Consider the following 23,950-nt stretch of genomic DNA (forward strand, 5'->3'; position numbering starts at 1 on the left):
GTCGTTCACTGACTGGACCACCAACGAGCAGGGTGTCGGGTGAACATATAGGTATTCATAGCCCTTCGAGGGGGCCATGTACTTTCGTTCCACACCTTGAGCGGTTGGAGGGATGGAGGCCGGTGACTGCCAGATGTTAGTGGCGTTGGCCTGGATTGTCTTTATAAAGGGCAGGGCCACTCTGGTGGGCGCATCGGCGGAAAGGATGCTCACCACCGAGTCCTCAATTTCAGACACCTCCTCCGCTTGCAAGTCCAGGTTCTGTGCCACCCGGCGGAGGAGGTCTTGGTGTGCCCTAAGATCCAGTGGGGGAGGACTGGAGGACGAGGTACTCGCCACTGCCTCATCCGGAGAAGAGGACGAGGAAACCCCCGGCAACAAAGTGTCCACGGGGGGTTCCGTGTGGGGCTGCACCTCCGTTTCTGGAGGGAGCTCTGGGTCCCGGTGACTGGACCTGCCGTCTGCTTCCGGGGAGTGAGGGGGTCTAGATACCGTCGCCTCTAGTGGTCTGCGTTCCCCCATAGGGCGGGGGGTAACGTGTTGCGGACCCTGGGCTTGGGAATACGCCCATGGGGTCCAAAACCCCCACTGTTGAGGCTCTCGCTCTTGTGGTGGAGGGTCCTGGAACAGGGCCGAGTGTCTGTCCTGTCCCATGGCATAGGCGCTGTCAGTCTGGGAAGAGACCGATGGCTCCCTAGAAGGCCACGGAGGGCTGAGCTTGGTTGGTATGCAGCTCTGTGTGCCGAGACCGACGCTCCCCTCGGTGCCGAGGCCCGGTGCCGCAACCCACATCGGTGCCGGGATCGGGACCGGGAACGGCGTGATGACCGGTGCCGAGATCCGGATCAGGAGCAATGTCGGTGCCAGGAGCGGGACCGCGACCTTCGATGAGTGCGGTGCCGGGACGGCAGCGGAGACCGGGACCTGCCACTGGCGCGGTGCCGGGAGGTCGACCGGGATCGGGACTTACCACCGGTTCGGTGCCGGGAGGTCGACCGGGGAGCCGAACGCCGAGGTGAACGGCTCTTGGAGTCTCAGTGCCGGCGGTGAGACGATCCCGACCGGGACCGTGCAGATGGTGATCAGTGCCGCGAGTACGACCGGTACCGCCTGGGAGAACGGTGCCGGGACTCCGAGCGGCGCCCCGAGCGCGAGCGTTCACGCCTCCGGGGTGATCGGTGCCGGGACTCGGGAGACAGCGCTCGAAGCATCGGCTTACCCCTGGAGGTTACCCGTCCCGGGGGTGCCGGCTGAGGCTGAGATTGCTCCGTCAATGCGATCAAGTCCCGAGCCGAGGCAAAGGTCTCCGGCGTACACGGTACCCGTAGCTCGACCCCTGATCTTAAGGGGGAGCTAGGAGGGACTGGACTCGACGGACCTTCCAGGCCCGGAGTCAACAGCAGTCCTGTAGGCGGTGCCGGGCGCTCCACTCGGGCCTGCCTGGATGATGTTGCAGACGCCGAGGGACGTGAGTCTGCTCCCGGTGCCGGAGATGGTCGGTGCCGGGGAGTCTTGCCGGTGCCGGCGCGGTCCGGTGCCGGAGTAGAACTGGCTGACTGCGCCGCCGGTGCCGGAGACAGAGCCGCTTCCAAAAGGAGAGCGCGAAGTCTTTGGTCTCTCTCCTTCTTAGTGCGAGGCTTAAAAGCCTTGCAAATGCGGCACTTGTCGCTAATGTGCGATTCCCCCAGGCACTTAAGGCACGCGTCGTGGGGATCGCTCGTAGGCATCGGCTTCTTGCATGCCGAGCACTGCTTGAAACCCGGCGAGCCAGGCATGGGCCCGGTGCCGGGTGCTCGGGAGGGCAACGGCCCACCCGCAAGCGATGTTAGATAACTATTTACAAGAACTATTTACAACTAAAAACGACGAACAAGAACAGGAGAGCTAGGGACGTGGAGGTCAGCAAGCCGCACTCCACAGTTCCAGCAACTGACATGGCGGTAAGAAGGAACTGAGGAGGGGGCAGGCCGGCAGGGGTATATATCTGGTGCCATACTGGCGCCACTCTAGGGGGCGACCTGCCGGCCCACTGGGGTTGCTAGGGTAAAAAGTTTCCGGCAGACGTGCACACGCGGCGCTTACACCTACCTAGAATGGATATGAGCAATCACTCGAAGAAGAAGCAGTAGATTTATGTGAAAGGGGGAAGTCACTTTAGTGATGAATTTCAGGTGCAGTCTGAAAGTGACTTGTCCCAAAACAATATTGCAAGTTGAGGGGGAGGGTGCTATCTGTGCTGCTATTTCCCCTATCCTCCTTGCTGAGGTGATCACCACCAGGAAGGCTGTCTTCATCGACAGAATGTGAGTGACCAAGTAGCCATGCATTCAAAGAGACGTCTAGTCAGGCTTTTCAGTACTAGGTTTAGGTCCTATGCTCGGGTGGGATGTCTGGGTTGAGGGAAAAGTTTTACTATATCCCTGAGGAATCAATTTTGTGGTTGGGTGAGAGCACTGAGTATCCCTCTAGTTAACGATGGAAGGCTGCTATAGCTGCAAGGTGAATTTTGAGTGAACTGAGAGATAATCCTAATTTTTTGAGAGTCAGTACATGGTCTAGGACCACTGGAAAAGTAGTGGATATCAGGGAAATTTCTTGGGAATTACATCAAACCTGAAACCACTCCTGCAGGTAAGTATGACATGTAGTGGATTTTCTACCATGTAGTAACACTTCCTGTACCTCCTGAGCAGGACCTTTCTATTCATTGGAACCATAAAAGAGGCAAGCCTTGAGGTGGAGTATCTTCAAACTGGGATGTGGCGTGCGTTCTTCGTTCTGGGTATGGCGTGGATTGGAGAGAGATCAGTGGGCACGTCACCATTTGTGACAGGTAAGGGTACTAAGTCTGTCTCAATTAAGTGGGAGCAGTCAGTATAATGTGCGCTCCTCTTTTTATTTTTAATAGGACTTTTGAAAGCAGGGGAAATGGGGGAAAGGCATAGAGAAGGTCCCTGCCACACAGAAGACGGAGTGTGTCCCCCAATAAATTTTGCCCTATCTCTGTGCTGGAGCAGTAGCATGGACATTTCTTGTTCAGGTAAGTAGCAAACAGGTCCATGGACGGTTTCTCCCACTGTCTGAATAGGTCCTGAAGAACTGCTGGATTTATCTCCCACTTGTGATTGTGTGGGAATTTGTGACTTAGACTTTTGTAGTCCTGGAAGGTAGGCCGCTGATAACGTGATGTTGTGGGAAATGCACCAGTTCCATAACTTTAGTGCTTCTGCACAAAGGGAGGGCAACCTGGCTTCTCCCTGCCAATTTATGTAGTGCATAATGCTATGTTGTCTGTTAACACTCTTGTGTATGTTGTTCCCTTGATCAGTGGGAGAAAATGGGTACAGCCATTCCTGACCACCCTGAGCTTGAGGCAGCTGACGTGGAGGGACATCTCCGTGGATGACCATTTGCCTTGTGTTGTAAGGTCATTTAGATGTGTGCCTTATTCTATGAGGGATGTAGCAGTGGTGAGAAGGAGTGATGGTGAAAAGAGGATCCCCTGCAATCATTTGCTTGATTTTTCCACCAACTCAGGGAGTTTTTGACCTTGGTGAATAGTGACAGAGGTTTGTCTAATCTGTCTCTCTTCGATCTGTAGACCAAGATGAACCATATCTGGAGGCACAACATGTGAAGTCCAGCATAAAGCATCACTGCTGGGCCACATTCCCTAAGAATTGGAGGCAGTGTCTGGCTGATATTTGAGGGCTGTTTTTTACTTCTCTATGAGCATGGCCAAGGTGTGGAACCTGCGCTGTGCTAGGAGTGCTTTGGCTTGTAACAAATCAAGGTCAGCTCCTATGAAATGTAGGGGCTGTACAAGGGTGAAGATTGATTTTTGAACATTGATCTGTAGTCCCAGTTCCATGAACAAGTCTACTGAGGTTTTTGTAACCTGGTGGACCTTTTTGAAGGAGCAGGCTCTGAGGAGACAGTTATCCAGATAGTGGTAGATCATGATCCCCTGGGAGTGTAGGTGACCCACCAATATGGAGATGACCTTGGAGAATACTCTTGGTACTGAGGAGAGGCCAAAGGGAGGTACTCTGTATTGGGAGTGGTCTTTGCCCAGGGTAAATCTGAGAAATCATCTCAAACCTTTGGCTCGCAGATGCTGAGGTACTGGTTTTATGGCTCCTAACCAGAGGAGATCTGTTTTTTGTCTGAGTAAACTCTTCTGAAAAGGGTGTCTGAAGTGGGACGAGGCAGGATGTTGGAAAAACTGGATTTCTTTCTGAGACTCAGAAACACTGGGTTTGGAATTGTGAAGTGTGGGATTTACGTTGAGGTTGTGGACTAAACCTTCTCTTGTTCAGGAGCACAGATCACTAATGAGCAAAGAGTGGCCCTGGAATCTTTAAGGATATGGAGGGACACATCTGTCTTTTCACCAAATGATGTGGTGCTTTCAAAGGAAAGGTCTTCTATGGTCATCTGCACTTCCTTAGGGAAGCCAGATAGGTATAACCAAGATGCTTGCGACATAACCACCACAATGGAGATGGACAGTTGTGTCAGCTTCATTGAGGCTGATTGGAGCACTGTTTTGGCCACTACTTGCCCCTCATGGATAACAGCTCGAACTGGTCACTGGGAGCTGATCAATAAAAGTGTTGAGCTTTGTATAATTGACATTGTCGTATTTAGCTTTTAAAACTTGATAATCTGCTATTCTAAATTGCAATTTGGCAGAGGAGTAGGCCTTTCTTCTGAAGAGGTCTAGGCATTTCCAATCTTTGTCATGAGGAGTGCATTTCATTTGGTGCTGGCAGGCCCAAGATTTTACCACACTGACGACAATGGAATTAGGGGGAGCGTGAGAAAACATGAATTTTGTTTCCCAAGTCAAGATGTAATTTTTTTTATCCATCTGTTTACAAGTAGGTATCACCGATGATGGGATTTGCTAGATAGTCTTGGCCAGGTCCAGAAGAGTTTCCTCTAGAGGATGAGGAAAGTGTAAAATGTCAAGGAACTTGTGATGGGTATTTTTTACCTCTTCCAGGGGCATCTGCAGCATATCTGCTACCCTTTTAGCTAAATTCTGGGAAAACCAGAAATTGTCGGTGGGCATCACTGCCTCATCTGGAGAGGAGAAGGAGATGTTGGTTCTTGATGTAACTTCCTCCTCGAATCTGCCCTCCTCTTCCTTCATGATCTCCTTTGGAGGCTCAGAGGTTCTGGATGCTGTGGCCGAGGGAGAATGTCTCAGAGGCTCACAGTAAGTCAAGCTGGAAGTCTAAAAGGTGTGAGGTCTATATGCCAACCAGGGATACCAGTAAGGCCACTGGGGAGGTAGGACAGAGCCTAGTGGAGGTGCCCATGGCTGGCCGTACCATGGTGGTGGTGGAGTAGGTTTAGGGTATGACTGAGAAGCCTCTTATAACGGACGCTATATGGAGCATAAGAGGAGTGCTGAGAGATGACCTCCTCTGGCTCACGGTCTGAGTCACCACTGCCAAAGATTCCAGTATCTGGAGGAGACTCGGTACTGGAGCCCCAGTGCCGAGAAGGGGAAATTCTTGTATATCTGATAACCTGAGTTCTCTTGAATGCTGGAACTCTTGCGGTGCTGACCGACCTGGTGCTGATAAGGAGGGAGTTGGGGATCTTGTCTGTACTGAGTGTTCTGGTGCTGGGTGGCTCACAGTTGACAGTGCCAAAGGTACCGCTTATACCAGAAACATCATCTTAACGGTGTGCACCCTGTTCCTGTCCTCATCCATCGGTGTGCATCAGTGGTACCTGCCATTCCAGATCCTTGTGAGCTATGGGTACTGTGCTTGAATGGTCTTCGTACCAACAATTCTGAGCGTGCTGGTGATACTTTTCGGCTAGCTAAAGGCTCACATATCTCTTTTTAGATACCTTTCATGAGGGAGCTGCGGCTGATTTCTTCGACCCATAGTCCCCGGACATCGAGGGCTGTGGGGAAGATTCAAACCTTCTAGGTGATTCCTAGTGCAGGTCAAGGGAAGGCTGACGGGCTGCCGTCATCAGGATGATTTTTTGTCTCAGTTCCATGTCCTTACAAGACCTTGGTTTAAATTGTTGACAGAGACCACATTCATCCCTAGAAGTAGATTCTTCTGATCAGTATTGAGGAAAATTGGCAAGGCCACACAGGGAAGTTTGCACTGCAACTATCCATGCAGTACCTGCTTAGTCTCCAAGGCTGTCAAACCTGATCCCTTTCATCATCACTAAATTCACGGAAAAAACATAAAAGGTAAAAAATAGAACAAAAAGTAAATTAAATAAAACCAAGAACCATCAGAAGAGAGGAGAATTTATCTATCTGCATTTTGAGGAAGACTATCAGCATAAACAGACTGCTCAAAATATTCGAACTTGGGTATCTAAAGCCAGACACCTAAATCCATATTTAGACACAAATAAAAATGGCCTGACTTTCAGAGATACTGACCATCCCAGGCTCGGACAGAAATCAATAGGAACTGTGGGTATTAAAAACTTCTGAAAAATTGGCATTTATTTAGATGTCTAACTTCAGGCAACCAACTTAGAACATTTTGGCCACTGGAAATACAGTGCTAATTCTGCTTGTTTCCCATTTCAGTACTGCATTGGGCAGTGATTTCTTAGATAAGACTAAAAGGCATTTCGTGAGCTCAAGTTATTAAGAAATTCTCACACAATACTCCAAGAATATATGAAGTAGTTTTAGGCAGTTGTGGTTGATATTTAAAATTTCATGAAAAGGCACAAAAGCTCTGATAAGTGCTCAGGTTTGTTTTTTCAAATTGTATCACTTTCATAATAATCCATAACAGTGGCTCTCAACCTTTCCACACTAATGTACCCCTTTCCAAAGCTTGATTTGTCTTGCATACCCCCAAGTTTCACCTCACTTAAAAACTACTTGCTTACAAAAATCAGACATAAAAATACAGAAGAGTCAAAGCACGCACTTACTGAAAAATTGCTTACTTTCTTATTTTTACCATATAATTATAAAATAAATCAACTAATAAAAATATTGTACTTACATTTCTGTGTATAATATATAGAGTAGTATAACAAAGTTATTGTCTGCATGAAAATTTAGTTTGTACTGACTTTGCTAGTGCTTTTTATGTAGCCTGTTATAAAACTAGGCAAATGTCTAGATGAGTTGATATACCTCCAAGCAGACCTCTGCTTTCCCAGGGGTACTTGTACCCCTGGTTGAGAACCACTGCTCCATAATATCAGTGCTGATACTACCTGCTTTGATTACTTTTTAAGTGCTGTACGTTGAGTTGCAGCTACTACAATCTAATAGCAAAACGCCTTATTGGGGGCACTGAATCTTGACAGAAAAACAATTCATGACGACTTCGAAAAAGACAAAACTGTGGCAGATAGTTCCATATGACAATAGGAGGAGTGATGTACTAACCTTACAAGAGCAACTGTATAAATTCTATGTGTTTTCTACATCCATGGACTGTTGCCTATTGAGGAAGGAGGAGAAAACCATATTTTCTGTTTACCCTGCATCTGAATAAGAAGGAGGGTGTCCTGAAACTGAGTAACAGATGCTCTGTTGTGAGAAATTACTGTTAGCTCTCATAGACTCAGACTTAAAAGCCAGAAGGGACCATCGTGAACATCTAGCCCAGGAGTGGGCAAACTCTGGCTCAGGAGCCGCATCCGGCCCTCCAGACATTTTAATTTGGTCCTTGAGCTCCTGTCAGGGAGCAGGGTCCAGAGCTTGCCCTCTTCTGCACGGATCATGGAAAGAGTGGCATGTCCCCTCTCCAGCTCCTACACGTAAGGGCATCCAGGGGGCTCCGCACGTTGCCCCCGCAGCTCCCATTGGCTTGGAACCGCAGCCAATGGAGCTGTAGGGGCGGTGCCTGCGGACAGGGCGGCATGCAGAGCCCCCTGGCCTCGCCTCCGCATAGGAGCAGGAGGGGAGACATGCCGCTGCTTCTGGGAGCTGCTTGAGGTAAGCGCAGCCTGGATCCTGTACCCCTGACCCTCTCCTGTGCCCCAACCCCCTGCCCAAGCCCTGATCCCCCTCCCGCCCTCAGCAATCTCCTGCACCCTCATCCCCAGCCCCACCCCAGCGACCACATCCCCATCTGGAACCCTCCCCCCAACCCCCTGCACCAACCCAGAGCCCCTTCCTACACCCTGAACTCATTTCCTGCCCCACCCCAGAGCCAACACCCCCAGCCAGAGTCCTCACCCCCTCCAGCACCCCAACCTCCAATTTTGTGAGCATTCATGGCCCGCCATAGAATGTCCATACCCAGATGAGGCCCTCGGACCAAAAAGTTTGCCCACCCCGATGTAGCCTGCACTCCTGGCCTTCGCAGGACAAAGAACTTCAACCACCCACTCCTGTAATAACCTCTGACTGAGTTACTGAAGTCATCAAATCATGATTTAAAGGATTTCAAGTTACAGAGAATCCAATATTTGCTCTAGTTTAAATCAGAAAGTGAACGTGCTCCATGCTGCAGAGAAAGCCAAAAAAACCCAGGGTCTCTGCCAATCTGACTTAGGGGGGAAATTCCTTCTTGACCTCAAATATGGCAATCATCTGGACCCCGAGCATGTGAGCAAGACCTACCAGGCCCTCCCCATCTAGTGCACCATCTCTGGCCATTGGGGATATTTGCTACTAGCTGTCACAGATGGGCCACATCCCATTGTAGGCAGTCACATCATACCATTCCCTCCATAAACTTATCAAGCTCAGTCTTAAAACAAGTTAGGTTGTTTTGCTCTCATTGCTCCCCTTGGAAAACTGTTCCAGAACTTCTCTCCTCTGATGGTTACAAATCTTCATCTAATTTCAAGCCTAAATTTGTTGATGGTCAGTTTATATCTATTTGTTGTTGTGACAACAGTGGTGCTTAACTTAAATTTATTTAACTCGACTCCCTCTCTGGTTTGTATCTCTCTGAGGTATTTGTAGAGAGCAATCATATCTCCCCTCAGCCTTTGTTTGGTTACGCTAAACAAGAAAAGCTGCTTCAGTTTTCTCTCATAATGTAGCTTTTCCATTCCTCTGATCATCCTAGAAACTCTAATTTGCACCTGTTCCACTTGGAAATCATCCTTCTTAAACATGGGAGACTAAAACCCTATGCAATATTCCAGATGAGGTCTCACCAGTCATTAACCTATGTTAAAAATAGACCTTAAGGGGAATACAAAAGGCCTTCAGGAGGAATATGCAATACTGGAAAAGGCAATCGAACAGGAGGGAGCTTATTCCTCATATCTGAGAAGGCAAGGAAAGCTGGTTCAGTCTTGGTTTATGCAAATCTTAATTTGAAATTGATGGCTAACAAAGGGTAGTTCACACACACACACACACACATACACACACACACACACACACACACACTCTCTCTCTCTCTCTCTCTCTCTCTCTCTCTCTCTCTCTCTCTCTCACCCTGTACTAAAAGAGAGAAAAGCCTTTGAGCTAGGAAGAAAAGAAAAGGCTTTACAGCTATGCTGAAGGTGATATTCCAGACCCTGAGATGCAAGGCTTTTGCCCACCTGGTGACACGTCTAGGAGTACCAATCAGAGATGTCTTACTTTATGATTGCCTGGGGACAAACACCATTAGATACCCTAGAAAGAACTCAGTTCTCAGGCAGAGTGGGATCAGACATAATAGCTTGAAAACTAAATTAAAAGCAAAAAAAGCTTAGATCCTCTCAAACTGGTGCTCTAAGGAAGGTGGTAGAAGTCACTGTGGCCTCAAGGATAGCTATATCAATTTTTATGGTGCTAGGTGTGGTTACACTAGCAAAGTCTATTCTAATGCTGAGAACTTACCCTGCTTGCTTCAACATGATGTAACCTGTAGGACTCCCCAGTACTCTCGTTAACTAAATCAAACTGATGCCGATATGCTACACAGATCATATTGTCATTGTCTCCAGTAGGTCCATCCACCAGAGTCATGATCACTGGAGGGTCAGAGAGACAAATCTCCTGTAATGTAAATGACATTACATTAAGATGGAAATTAAAGGAATTATTCTACTTTTCATATTCTCATTGGAAATAGTTTGTACTACAGGTGCTGCCCAGTGAGCTGTGCTAGAGGGCAGACAGGCTGTATACAGATATGTTTCATTGATGAACAAGAATCCAGTTAAAAAAAGTAGAGGATTTTTGTTTAAGTATCTGTAATGGGATTTCCCATCACCATTGTTGGGACTCTCACTTGAACCAATCCTGGGGTTTAGAAAGGCAAGATGTGTGCCCCTCCTGAACCACGTGTCAGCCCTACCAAGTGTGAGAGAAGGTATTTTTAGTGATTTGTCTCAAGCATACCCTGATGTACTGGAATTCCTCCACTGGTGATTCAGACAGTGGTGACATCAAACAGACACTGGTTAAATCTTTGCCTTGATTGTATTTCTTTGTGATGAGAAGCAGTTTGTTCCTAATAGCCACAACAATCCTCAGTTCACTGCTGTGGTGAGTATTAATGGCATACAAATGGCAGCCTAAGGAGATAATGCATATATTAACATTCCCTTCAAGGAACACACCCATGAACTCCACATAGTTCCTTGTGAAGTGAAATCTAATTATTTTTTCACCCTCTAAAATTTGCAAATGAATAATTTCTTATGGAAGTGAATGACTAAATGCACAGGTTTGTGCCAGGGGTAGTATGCATCTCAATTCTATCCCATAAAATTCTGTTGCTCCCCATCTAGAAATGCTTTCAGCTTTTCCAATACAACTCAAGAATAAGGTGCAACTCCCCTGCTTTTCCATGTACTAGGAACTCATACAATTCCACCAATGCACCAAGTCTGACCTGCAGCACTACCCTATTTTTCCAGTCATGGGCCTCCATGCATAGTTCTGCCAGAGTCCTTCAATCCTGCTGTAATATATCTATCCTGCTTCAGAACTTCTACCTGGTAAAAACTACCAAGTCGTGGTATTTTTGTGAAGTGCACAAATGGGAATTGGGATTAGTCCAAATTTATTTTCACATACAATCTAACACAGGATTTCAATCCACTCTTCCAGAGGAGAATAACCAAGGGTCAGTTGCTGCAACATCTACAGGGGAGCCAATAGGACCTTTGGCAGCTTCTGGTCCAATGCTTTAATTGGGTCTTTTGATAAATGAGAGTCAAATCACCTTTTGTTTTCTCAAGTTTATTTTCTCTGCAGTCATATTTGCTCTTTGCCATCTGTTTTGCTTCTATGCCATTTTGTACAGCACTCATCCTGAAGACAAGGAGACGAGAGTCCTTCCCTGTCAGGTCAGGGGGAGAGCCAGGGAAATAGCAAGTTAAAATAAAGAACGGAACTAACATTCCCAAAAAGAATAAATATCAAATCTGCACATACAGAAGAGGCAACTCTCTCCAATCTAGTTTGAAGATGAGTGGAAGTATGCTAGGAAGGAAAAAATGCCTATGAATTCTGCTTAGGTTATGCAATTCTGCTACCAGATTGAGAGCTCCTGAGCCGACGAGCAGAACTAGCATCATCCGTCATGGTGTGAACTTAAATCTGGAACACAGCAGCCGACTTGAAGGAATCCTTTGATTTCTTGAATTAATAGCACAGGTTCCCCTGCATCTGGCTCTATACTAGAAAACAAGGTAAGAACTTGATGCTGTAATTGAAAACAAGGTGAGAAAATGAGACCAGGATTATTACAACACAATGAAAACCAACACACGAAGAACTAATGCAAATTAACACACAAGATTGAAGCATTAGCTCTCTGGGTGGGAATAATCCAACTGAATCTAAATTTACTAAACTGAGTATAAATTTACTAGATCCATGACACAATGAAAAGCTCCCTGCGGCAGACAGTTTGTTCCTAACAAGACTTAAAACTTGTGATAATTTAAACAAACTTATGACAAAGGATTCATATCCCCACTGCAGAAATGAAAACATTCACTGCCAGTGCTAAAATCTTCAGTATCCAACACTTGTAGGTAAGCTGTTTGAAGATCATGTACACAGAGGGAAAAGCTTTAGATCATTAAAAAGAAATGGCCCATTGCACTTTGCAATGGGACAGGAGCAAATGACAAGAATGATAACTTACCCTATAGCAATTATGGCTCTTCAAAATGTTGTCAGTATGGATGCCACTATAGGTGTGCATGCACCTCTTGATTGCAAGACTAGAGTCTTTTGAATAGCAGCGTCCACTGAGGCTGTATATGCATCCTGTGCCTCTTTGTGCACCCATGAAAGTGCATAAAGGGCAGAATTTCTTCTTCTGTTCCCTGGAAAGTACTCCTTGGGGAATTCTGTACCATTGCACATGCAGAATTTGTGCAGAAATTAATGATGTGCATGCAGAATTTCCTCCCCTCTACCCACAAAATGGACTGTACAGCTGATGGCTGCCACTAGGGGCTGCTGGACCAGGCAGAGCCCAGCTCACCAATAGAAAACAGTGCCGGGGGAGGGGGAGTGAGCTGGAGGGTTCCCAGCAGCTGCACCCTTGAAAGAAGGATGCAATCTGCAAGCAACTCCGTACAAGCCCGCAACCCAGCATCAGGCTCTCTCTCCCTCTGGATCCCTGGGCTCTAGAGAAGTTGAGGGTGATAGTGTCTGGGCTGGGGGCGCCCCACGGCTGGGCTCTAGGGGAGAGGGGTGCAGGTGTCTGGGTTGGGAGGGCCCTGCAGCTGGGCTCTAGAGTGAGAGAGGGCGGAGGTGTTTGGCCTGGGGGAGGGGAGGAGGCAGAGAAACAGGAACTATGTTGTCGGAGGGGTTTCTTTAACTCTCTACTTACAAGAAGTGGAAATCTGGACAGATGACTAGGGAGAAGTATAAAATATTGCTAGAGCATGCAGGGGTGTAATCAGGAAGGCCAAGGCACAACTGGAGTTGCAGCTAACAGGGGATGTGAAGGTAACAAGAAGGGTTTCTATATGTATGTTAGCAATAAGAAGGTGGTCAGGGAAAGTGTGGGACCCTTACTGAAGTGGGGAGGCAACAGTGATAGATGATGTGGAAAAAGCTGAAATTCTCAATGCTTTTTTTGCCGGTCTTCACAGACAAGGTCAGCTCCCAGACTGCTGCACTGGGCGACGCAGTATTGGGAGGTGTGAGCAGCCGCAGTGGTGAAAGAACAGATTAAGGACTATTTAGAAAAACTGGACATGCACAAGTCCATGGGTCCAGTTCTAATGCATCCAAGGGTACTGAGAGAGTTGTCTGATGTGATTGCAGAGCCACTGGTCATTATCTTTGAAAATTTGTGGAGACCGAGGGAGGTCCCGGATGATTGAAAAAAGGCAAATATAGTGACCCAGGGAACTACAGACTAGTCAGCCTCACTTCAGGCCCTGACAAAATCATTGAGCAGGTTCTCAAGGAATCCATTTTGAAGTACCTGGAGAAGAGGAGGGTGATCAGGAACAGTCAACATGGATTCACCAAGGGCAAGTCATGCCTGACCAAGCTGATTGCCTTCTATGATAAGATAACTGGCTCTGTGGATATGGGCAAAGCAGTGGATGTGATATATCTTGATTTTAGCAAATCTTTTGATATGCTCTCCCACAGTATTCTTGCCGGCAAGTTAAAGAAGTATGGGCTAGATGAATGGACTATAAGGTGGATAGAAAGCTAGCTAGATTGTCAGGCTCAATGGGTAGTGATCAACAGTTTGATGTCTAGTTGGCAGTTGGTATCTAGTTGGTATCAGGTGGAGTGTCCCAAGGGTCGGTCCTGGGGCCGGTTTTGTTCAACATCTTTATTACGATCTGGATGATGGGATGAATTGCACCCTCAGTAAATTCACAGATGACACTAAGCTGGGGGGGAGGTAGATATGCTGGAGGGTAGGGATAGTGTCCAGAATGACCTAGACAAATTGGAGGATTGAGCCAAAAGAAATCTGATGAGGTTCAACACGGCCAAGTGCAGAGTCCTACATGTAGGAAGGAAGAATCCCATGCACCATTACAGGCTGGGGACTGATTTGCTAAGCAGCAGTTCTGCAGAAAAGAACCTGGGGATTATACAGGATGAGAAGCTGGATTTGAGTCAGCAATGTGCCCTTGTTGCCAAGAAGGCCAACGGCATATTGAGCTGTATTAGAACGAGCATTGCCAGCAGATCATGGGAAGATCTATTCAGCACTGGTGAGGCCACACCTGGAGTACTGCGTCCAGTTTTGGTCTCCCCACTACAGAAGGGATGTGAACAAATTGCAGAGAGTCCAGCGGAGGGCAACGAAAATTATTAGGGGGCTTGGGCACATGACTTACGAGGAGAGGCTGAGGGAACTGGAGTTATTTAGTCTGCAGAAGAAAAGAGTGAGGGGAGATTTGATAGCAGCCTTCAACTACTTGAAGGGGGGTTCCAAAGAGGATGGAGCTAGGCTGTTCTCAGTGGTGGCTGAGAACCCCATTTTGACTCTAGAGGCTTAAAATACTCAGAGATCCAGGGACCCAGAGACCTGGCATCCCCTCACAGCAACATGATGGGCAGCTCCAGTGTTGATGTTCCAGGCAAAAGCAGGTTCCCTGGCTGGTGATTAATATAATAAACCCTTTGGGAACTTCAATACCATCATGTGAGAGCACAACCGGACAGACAGATGGCAAGCTGAGATTGGTGAAAGGTGGACCTCAATAGAGCTGTATGAAATGTCGGAGTGCTTGAAATGTACCAAGTAGACAAGGACGTTCAATATCATAGTCTCCATAGGGTCCAGGCAATGTTGGGCTGTCCACATAGAGAACCTCTTCCTTTTTTGGCAAGTAAGTCCTTCTGATGGAGTCTTCCTCTTCTGTATCAGGATGTCTGGTTAAATGAGGAAGGCCCTGTGCATGATACTTAAGCAACCAACGTCCAGGCTGTTAGATTCAGGGACTTTGTGTCTGGGTGGTGTATCTGATCATGAAGTATCTGGCCTGTGAAATCAGGTCCAGGCAGTTGAATGGACATATGCAGCAAGTCTACCAGCCAAAACTGTCTTGAACAGTAGAAAGTCATAAGAATGTTCGCAGCTTGCCCTCATTTCACTTTGGATATCTCTCTGGGGATCTGGAGAATTGATAGAAAGGCATATGGGAAGCCTTGATTCCACTGCAGGATGAAAGCCCTTGGTAACAATATTGTACTCACGCCTTATCTGGAGTACTGACCCGTAACTGGAGGTTCTTTGAGATGGGTAGTCCCTATCTGTACTCCATGGTGGGTTACGCATGCACACCATGCACCAGGAGCTGAAGAATTTGAAAGTTATGTCTACTGGTCTGCACATGCACCCTGGTTCACCTCATGCCTCTCTCACAGGAGATAGAGGGTGGGGTGGACTGATCGCCTCTCCAGTTCCTTCTCTACCGTGAATCAGATAAGCTCCAAAACAGAAGAGAAGGAGAGCGGGCAGTGGAATACAGATAGGGACCATGAATCTCAAAGATCCTTCAGCTATAGGTCAGTAACCTCCCTTTCTTCTTCAAGTAATGATCCTATTATATTCCACTGTGGGTGACCGACAAACAGTACCTAAGTCAGAGGAAGGTGCAAGGATGTAGATAGCAGAGTTGAGTGGAGGACTGCCATTCCAGAGGAGGCAGAAAAGTCCTGTACCAAGGCATAATGTCTTGCAAACGTGTGACTGCTTTATAGATTTGGAGGGGTACCTCCAGAAGTGATACTACAGTTGTTGCTTCTGCTCTGGTAGAATGCACTCTAATCTCAGTGGTGTTTGGGGAAGGTTCAATAGCCAATAGCAGAGTAGAATGCAGCCAGAGATCCATTTGGAGATTCTCTGGGTGGAGATAGCACGCCCCCTGATTCTTTCTGATACAGTGATGAATAGTCTCAGAGATTTCCTGATGGGTTTTGTTTTTTTGCAGGTAAAAGACCAAGGTCTGCTGAGCATAGAGGGAGTGGAGTCTTCGTTCTTCTGCAGAAATATGCAGTTTTGGGAAGAACACAGGCAAGTGAATTGATTGGTTAAAGTGAAATTCTGAAACTACTTCAGGAGTAAATTTGGGGTATAGATGAAAAGAAACCTTATCATTATGGAATACAGTATAAGAAGGCTCTGCCATCATTGCTCCAAGCTTGCCAACTCTTCCAGCTGAGGTAACAGCTACAAGGAAAGCAATCTTCATGGAAAAGAGAGACCTGGAGCAGGAAGCTAAAGGTTCACAGAGTGGGAGAGGTGATCTAGGGCTCCTCTGGAGCAATACGTGGTGCGTTTCCTGTTTGCTTGAGAGATGAACATATCTCTGGCTAGGATTCCACATAGAGTGAAAATAGTGTGCAATACCCAGTTGTGGAGCTCCCACTTGTTGTCGATTGCAAAATGTCTGGGGAGGAAGTCTGCAATCACATTTTGCTTCCCCAGAAGGTATACTGCCAATAGCGTGATTCAATTGGTGATATACCAGTTCCAGAGACTGATTCTGCACACAGGGAGACTGATCTCACTTCTTCCTGCTTGTTGATGTAGAAGATAGTCATAACAACTGTCATTATAAGAACACAGCGAGCGTGGATGAATGAAAGAAAGGACTCACATGTCTTCCAATATCCTGCTCACAACTCCAGGATATTGATGTGGATCCTGGACTCTCAAGATGTCCAGATACCTTGTGCTGTAGCTGCTCACGTGGGCTTCCCAACCTAATGGGGATCTGTAATAATGGTCCTGTCAGGAGAGGAAGGGAGAAAGGGGATGCCCACTCATACCTGATAAGGATTTGTCCACCATAGCAGGGAAGACACCACTTTGACTGGAACTGTTACCATGAGGTTCATGGAATGGTGGTTTGTAGAGGTGAAGTCATGGGAATGGGGTGTCACAGGTGAATGAGGCCATATGACACAGGAGAGAGACAGACATATCATTGACCAGTACTCAAGGGAAAGAAATCAAGGCAGTTAACAAATATATTTACCTGGGTCAGCAACTGAGCAGAGACAACTCATTTGAAGGGGAATGCAGGAGGAGAAAGGCAGAGTGGGCAAGTTTCAACAAAATAAAGATGTGTAAAACAGATGATGAACTGCCCATGAAGAAAAGAAAAGAAAAGAAAAGAAGAGGAGGTTACTCACCTTGTGCAGTAACTGACGTTCTTCGAGATGAGTGTCCCTGTGGGTGCTCCACTCTAGGTGTTGGTGCGCCCCTGTGCCTTTGATGGGAGATTTTTTGCAGCAGTACTCGTAGCGGCCACGCATGCTTAGAACCTGTCACTCACTCCGAGTATGTCACTAGTGACCATGCGCGGCTGGTACCCTCAGTTCCTTCTCTACAACGGAGGCTACTCCAACTCCGAAGTAGAGGGGAGGAGGGTGGGTAGTGGAGCACCCACAGGGACACTCATCTCGAAGAACGTCAGTTACTGCACAAGGTGAGTAACCTCCTCTTCTTCTTCTTCGAGAGATGTCCCTGTGGGTGCTCCACTCTAGGTGACTTCAAAGCAGTGCATCTCAAGGAGGTAGGGACTTCGGATCTGACAGGAATGCCATAGACAATACTGCCCTGCCTAATCTAGTGTCAGAGAGAGGGCCTTGAGTAAGGGCATAGTGAGTAACGAATGTATGACGGGAGGACCAGGTGGCCGCCCTACAAATGTCAGACAAGGGTACTTTGCGTAGGAAGGCTACCGAGGTAGATAAAGATCTAGTGGAGTGTGTCCTGATCAATGCTGGAGGTGTAATGTTCTTTATCTGATAACAGAGGCATATGCAATCAGAGATCCATTTCGAAAGCCTCTGGGTAGAGATAGCCACGCCCTTGGAACGGTCCGCGATGGAGACAAAGAGTCTAGGAGAGTTCCTGAAGGGTTTAGTTCTGTCCAGATAAAAGGATAAGGCCCTATGCACATCAAGTGTGTGCACTGTGGCCTCGAAGGAGTTTGCATGTGGTTTCGGGAAGAAAGTTGGTAAGTGTATTGGTTCACTGAGGTGAAATGATGTATGAACTTTTGGAAGGAATTTCGGGTGTAAACGTAGAGTAACTTTGTCCTTGAAGAACAGCGTATATGGTGGATCTGCCATAAGGGCTGCTATCTCGCCCGCCCGTCTGGCGGAGGTAATGTCCACCAAAAAGGCTGTTTTCATCGAGAGGTGCAAAAGGGAGCAGGTGGGTAAGGGATCAAAGGGTTGATGAGTTAAACAGGACAATACTAGGTGAAGATCCCATGGAGGGGTAGGTGGCTTAATGTCTGGATATAGGGTTTGGAGTCCCTTCAGGAAACGTTTGGTGATGGGATGAGTGAAAACTGAGGTATTGTCAACTGTGCTATGAAAGGCTGTGATGGCAGCTAAGTGGACTCTAATAGAGCTGAATGACAGGCCGGACTGCTTAATGTCCAATAGATAATCAAGTATGCAGGGGAGAGGTGCAAAGGTAGGAGACAGTTGTTTGGTTAAGCACCATTTTGTGAATCTTTTCCATTTCCGGAGGTAGGTGGTACGCGTGGATTGCGTTCTGCTGTGTAGAAGTACCCTCTGTACTTGGTCGGAACAGTCTAGTTCTCGTGGGGAGAACCATGCAGGTACCAAGCTTTGAGGTGAAGCATGGAGAGATTGGGGTGGAGAAGCTGGCCGTGCTGCTGTGATAAGAGGTTGGGGATGAGAGGTAGGGAGACCGGTGGTTGAATTGACATTCTGGTGAGGAATGGGAACCATGGTTGTCTCGGCCATGAGGGTGCGATCAAGATTATCCTGGCACGATCTGTTCGTATCTTCGTGAGTACCCTGTTGAGCAATGGTATTGGAGGAAAAGCATAAACAAGGGGCCGGTGCCAGGAAATCATGAATGCATCCCCTAGGGAATGTTTGCCCAGTCCTGCCCTGGAACAGAAGTTGAGGCATTTCGTGTTTTCCGGGGTTGTGAAGAGATCTATGGTTGGGTAGCCCCAAGTGCGAAATATGTTGAGAATGACTCTGTTGTCTATCTCCCATTCGTGTTCCGAAGGAAAACGTCTGCTTAGCTCATCAGCAGTGGTGTTCAGCACACCAGGGATGTGGGCAGCTGATATCTGGATGCGGTTCACAAGGCATCAGTTCCAGAGTTTCATGGCCTCTGAACAAAGAGAGTGGGAACGAGCCCCCCCTTGTCTGTTGACGAAGAACATGCAGGCAATGTTGCCTGTCATTATGCGTACATGCTGATTCTTGATTAGTGGGAGGAAGCAACGACAAGCATTCTGGATAGCTCGAAGTTCTAGAACGTTTATGTGTAAGGAGGTTTCGGAGTGAGACCATAGCCCGCGGGCTGTTCAGTGAGAAATATGGGCTCCCCAGCCGGTGAGGGATGCATCGGTCGTCATCATCACAGTTGATGGAGTCTGGAGGAAGGGGACTCCAGAACAGAGGTTGTTGGGGACTGTCCACCATATGAAAGAGTCCTTGACGTGGTAAGGTATGGTTAACTGCTTGTTTATTGAGTGCACGTTCGGTTTGTAAACCGTAGCCAGCCAAGCTTGGAAGCACCTCATGTGGAGACGTGCATTCTGGACCACGAAAGTGCACGACGACATGTGCCCCAGTAGTTGGAGGCAGTCTCGGGCGGCTACTTGAGGGCTGCTGTGAAGCCTTGTAGCCAGCAGTTTTATGGTATTGAATCGGTCGGGTAGGAGGGATGCCCGTCCGGTTCTGGAGTCGAGGGTCGCTCCTATAAAGTCCAGGTGTTGGATAGGACTTAATGTGGATTTGTTTTCGTTTATTTGCAGGCCCAGGGATTGAAAGCACTCGATGGTGATCTTTGTGAATTGGAGGGCCTCGGTGTATGTGGAGGCCTTGAGGAGGCAATCGTCTAGGTAAGGAAATATTATAACCCCTTGTTTCCTGAGGTAGGCCGTAACTACCGCTAGGAGCTTGGAGAAAACTCGAAGGGCAGCAGAAAGGCCAAATGGTAGGACTCTGTATTGGTAATGTGTCAAGCCAAGGGTAAAACGAAGAAAACGTCTGTGGGCTGGGTGGATAGTGACGTGAAAATAAGCATCTTGTAGGTCAAGGGCTGAAAACCAGTCGCCCTGCTCCAGGGCTGGAATTATGGTGGTGAGAGTAAACATCTTGAACTTTTGCTTCTTGACGAATTTGTTGAGCCTCCTGAGGTCGAGGATCGGCCGCTATCCTCCAGTTTTCTTCTGTGTTAGGAAATAAGGGGAGTAGAATCCTTTCCCCTTGTGGCATTCGGGCATGAGTTCGATAGCACCCAGGTGAAGGAGATGATGTACTTCTTGCTGGAGGTGTGGCTTGTGAAAGGTGTCCCTGAAGAGGGACAGGGAGAGTGGGTGGGTAGGAGGTAAAGAGAAAAAAGGGATGGAATACCCCATTGTGATGACCTCTAGAACCCACTTGTCGGTGGTAATATTCTGCCATTGGTGTAAAAATGACTGTAGACGGTGTCCAAAGATAGTTGTGGGGAGTGCATACGCTGGAGTTGGGGCGACGTTTACGAGACCCTCAACCAAAGGTTCAAATTTGCTTATTATTTTGAGGAAGTTGGGGCATCCCAGAGGAACTGGGGCAACGTCGCTGGTATCTGGGCCTCTGGTGTTGGTGGTGTTGTTGATCCTGAGATCTCGGGAAATGCTGAGTATATGAGGGATAGCGTGGGCGGTGGTAAGGTTGATATCTGTACTGTCGCCTTCTGTTTGTAGTGGTTTGGTTACCTAAGGACCGAAGAGTTGCCCTTGAGTCCTTCATGGAGTGAAGCACCTCATTAGTGGTGGAAGCAAAGAGTTTGTCATCATCAAAAGGAAGATCCTCTATGGTGCTCTGAACCTCGCGAGGAAAGAGAGAAGATGAAAGCCATGATCCTCAGCGCATGGCCACCGCCATAGCGGTGGATCTTGCCGCAGTATTGGCTGAATCCAGAGCTGCTTGGAGAGCTGTGCGGGATATGATTTGGCCCTCAGAGACTAAAGTTGTAAACTGTTGTTTCTTGTTGTCTGGGATGTGTTCAATAAAGTCCATGAACTTGTTGTAGTTTCTATGGTCGTACTTTGCTAGAATTGCGGTATAGTTGGCAATTCCAAATTGTAACGTTGAAGAGGCATACACCTTATGACCCAGCAGATCTAGGCGTTTGCCTTCTTTGTTGGCCAGGGTATGGCAGAAATACTGTTGTTTGTTTCTCTGATTGGCTGCGTCCACTACCAATGAGTTTGGAGCAGGATGTGAGAAAAGAAATTCACAGCCCTTCGAGGGAATGAAGTATTTACGGTTTGCTTGTTTGCAGGTAGGCTGGCTTGTGGCTGGAGTCTGCCAGATGGATTTAGCAGGTTCCAAAAGGGCCGGATTAATTGGTAATGCCAGTCTGGATGACGAAGATGGTTGCAGGATGTCCGTTAGCTCATGTTGTTGGTCAGGTACTTCCTCCAGATTGATTCTAAGCTCACTGGCAACCCTTTTGAAGAGATCTTGGAATCCTGAAAAATCGTCTGATGCTGGGGGAGGGGAAGGAAGTAACGCCTCCTCAGGTATTGGACCAGTCGATACGTCAGGTAATACTGGATCAGGAGGTGGAATTAATTGATCCTGAGTATGGGAGGGTGCCATCAAGTGAGTCATAGGATTCTGACGTTCGCATCTAGTCTGAGTAGAGTAGCGTACGTGCTGCTGAGGGAAAGACGGCCACGGAGTCCAATACTGCCATGGTGATGGAAAAGGCATAGGTGGTGCCATCCAGGGGTTAACACACCAGGAGGCGGGATCTTGAGGGTGGTTTGGGACAATTTTCCTGTGTCCGTGTGTGACAGGACTCTGAGGGTAGAATTGCGATTGTCCTGGAACATCACCCTGTAGTTCATACTCCTCCTCACTGGAGGAAGGCTGCTCAGACCCTGTATCATTTGTCAGGGAGAAGGCATCCCCAAGAAAAGGTGATTGCAGTGTAGGAGACACTAGGAGGTCACTTGAGTGGGTAAACTGCAGCGCTGGGGCAGCCAGAGGCGAAGGCTGATATAAATCCTGTGAGGGAACCTGGGCTAACACCGGAGTTCTTAATCTTGGCTCCGTGCCAGGCAGCGATAGTAATGCCGGTGCCGCAGGTGGTGCCATGTTATTAACAGCAGGCTGCGGTGCCTCAGCAGGTGCCTGAGTTGTTGGTGCCGCATTCATCGTGGTGCCAATAGGTGCCATAATCGAGGCAGGCAACTGAAAGCCTGTCGCCTCGGCACCAGAGCCTCGCGCTGCCGCCGAAAGCACAGGCGGGTTTAGCGCGGTACTGGAGGAGCCCGGCTTGTCAAACATACTCAGGCGGGGAAACACCGGTAAGGAGACCGTGGATCGGACAGGGGAGGGTTTGTCAGTAAAGTTTTGTGTAGCTTTTGGGTGCTCCCGTTTAGTTGTTTTCTTCAGCTTTTTTGAAGGATTAGAGCTGAGTCTGAGATCAGAGGCAGAGTCCGCGCCAGGGTCTGAGGCGGACTGCAGGGATTTTTGAAGCAAGATAAGTTTTAGCTTCAACTGTCTATCCTTCCTCGCGCTGGAACTTAACTTAGCGCAGTGAGTGCATTTTGGGGGAATATGAGTCTCCCCCAAGCATTTTATACACTGGGGGTGACCATCCGAGAGAGGGATAGCATCCTTACAGGAAGAGCAGCGCTTGAAGCCTGTGGAGCCAGGCACATCTGAAGTGGCTGAAAGAAATTTTTTTTTTTTTTTAAATAGAATGAAGAAAGGTAGGTAACACTAACTAACAACTAACTAACAGGAAAAAAACTGTCTAACTATAATATTTTGAGATAGGAAACAAAATCTGAAGGAGTCTGCTGAGCTCCGTCTCAAGCCGGGGGCGGTAGAGAAGGAACTGAGGGTACCGGCCGCGCATGCTCACTAGTGACATACTCAGAGTGAGTGACAGGTTTCTAAGCATGCGTGGCCGCTACAAGTACTGCTGCAAAAAATCTCCGATTAAAGGCGCACGGGTGCACCGACACCTAGAGAGGAGCACCCACAGGGACATCTCTCGAAAAAGAACTGTTTAACTCCACTGTTCTGCCAGCAATTATATATGGAGCAGAAAGCTGGTCAACAATGAAAGCTGAGGAAGAAAAATTCGCTGTCACCCAGCAAGCAGTGGAAAGGCAAATGTGTAAGATATCACTCCGTGATCATATACCGAATGAGGAGATCAGAAGGCGTATAGAGGTGACTGATGTAGTGCAGGTGATGTACGATGCAAAGCGAAGATGGGCAGGTCATGTAGTCCGCAGGCAAGACAACAGGTGGACAACCTGCATCAATGACTGGATCCCCAGAGACCACAAGTGACCACTGGGCAGACTGAAAATGCATTGGACCAATCCAATGACAAAACTCTTTGGCCAGAAATGGAAAGACTGTGCTCGCAACAAAATAGAATGGTGTGGCGTCAACTTGGATTCATGGAAGGATGGATGAGGACAAGCTGGACAAAGGCAACAAAGATAATTCAAGGATTGTTTGTCATCTGAACTATGGTATTATTCATGATCTGAAACCTGTTTTTGGCCCAGTATGCTCTTGCGGTGATAAGAATTCAAGGTGGAGCCACTGAAGTCCAGAGATTGTGTGGGGCTGAGAACAGATTTTTCAGCATTTATGCTGACTTCCAGTGAGGACAAGAGGTGTAGTATCATAGAAGTTGATGCGTAGGCTTCCTGCTGGGACTTGGTGACAAACAGCCAGTCGTCAAGGTAGGGAAAGACAACAAGACCATGAGCTGCTACTACCAAGAATATCTTGGCAAAGGCTCTGGGTCCAGTTGCTATTCCAAAAGGAAACACCCTATCCTGAAAATGATCAGAACCCACCATGACTCTGAGGAAGTGTCTAGGAGTGGGATGAATGTCTATGTGAAAGTGGGCATCATTCATGTTGAGAGCTGTAAACCACATGCCCTTTTCTCAAGATGGGATTATAGATACCAATCTGACCATGTGAAATCTGAGTTTACAAATGAAGTGGTTGAGCTGGCGGAGGTTGAGGACTGGTCTCCAACAGCCCTTCTTTTTG

At 47.7% G+C, this 23,950-nt stretch overlaps 1 protein-coding gene across 3 annotated transcripts in view; it reads right to left on the reverse strand.

Annotated features, from left to right (window-relative positions):
• GARNL3 (GTPase activating Rap/RanGAP domain like 3) overlaps window positions 1-23,950 on the reverse strand; it is a 209,217-nt gene that overhangs the window by 32,891 nt on the left and 152,376 nt on the right. For all 3 annotated transcript variants that reach the window (XM_050926716.1, XM_050926719.1, XM_050926718.1), the window contains 3 exons: window positions 11,142-11,258; window positions 10,313-10,488; window positions 9,809-9,967 (listed from right to left, as the gene is read on the reverse strand). In XM_050926716.1, the coding sequence (XP_050782673.1) occupies window positions 9,809-9,967; window positions 10,313-10,488; window positions 11,142-11,258 (452 nt within the window). The remainder of the gene's footprint in view (window positions 1-9,808; window positions 9,968-10,312; window positions 10,489-11,141; window positions 11,259-23,950) is intronic.

Source organism: Gopherus flavomarginatus, chromosome 17 (genome assembly GCF_025201925.1).
Source record: "Gopherus flavomarginatus isolate rGopFla2 chromosome 17, rGopFla2.mat.asm, whole genome shotgun sequence".
NCBI lineage: Eukaryota > Metazoa > Chordata > Testudines > Testudinidae > Gopherus > Gopherus flavomarginatus.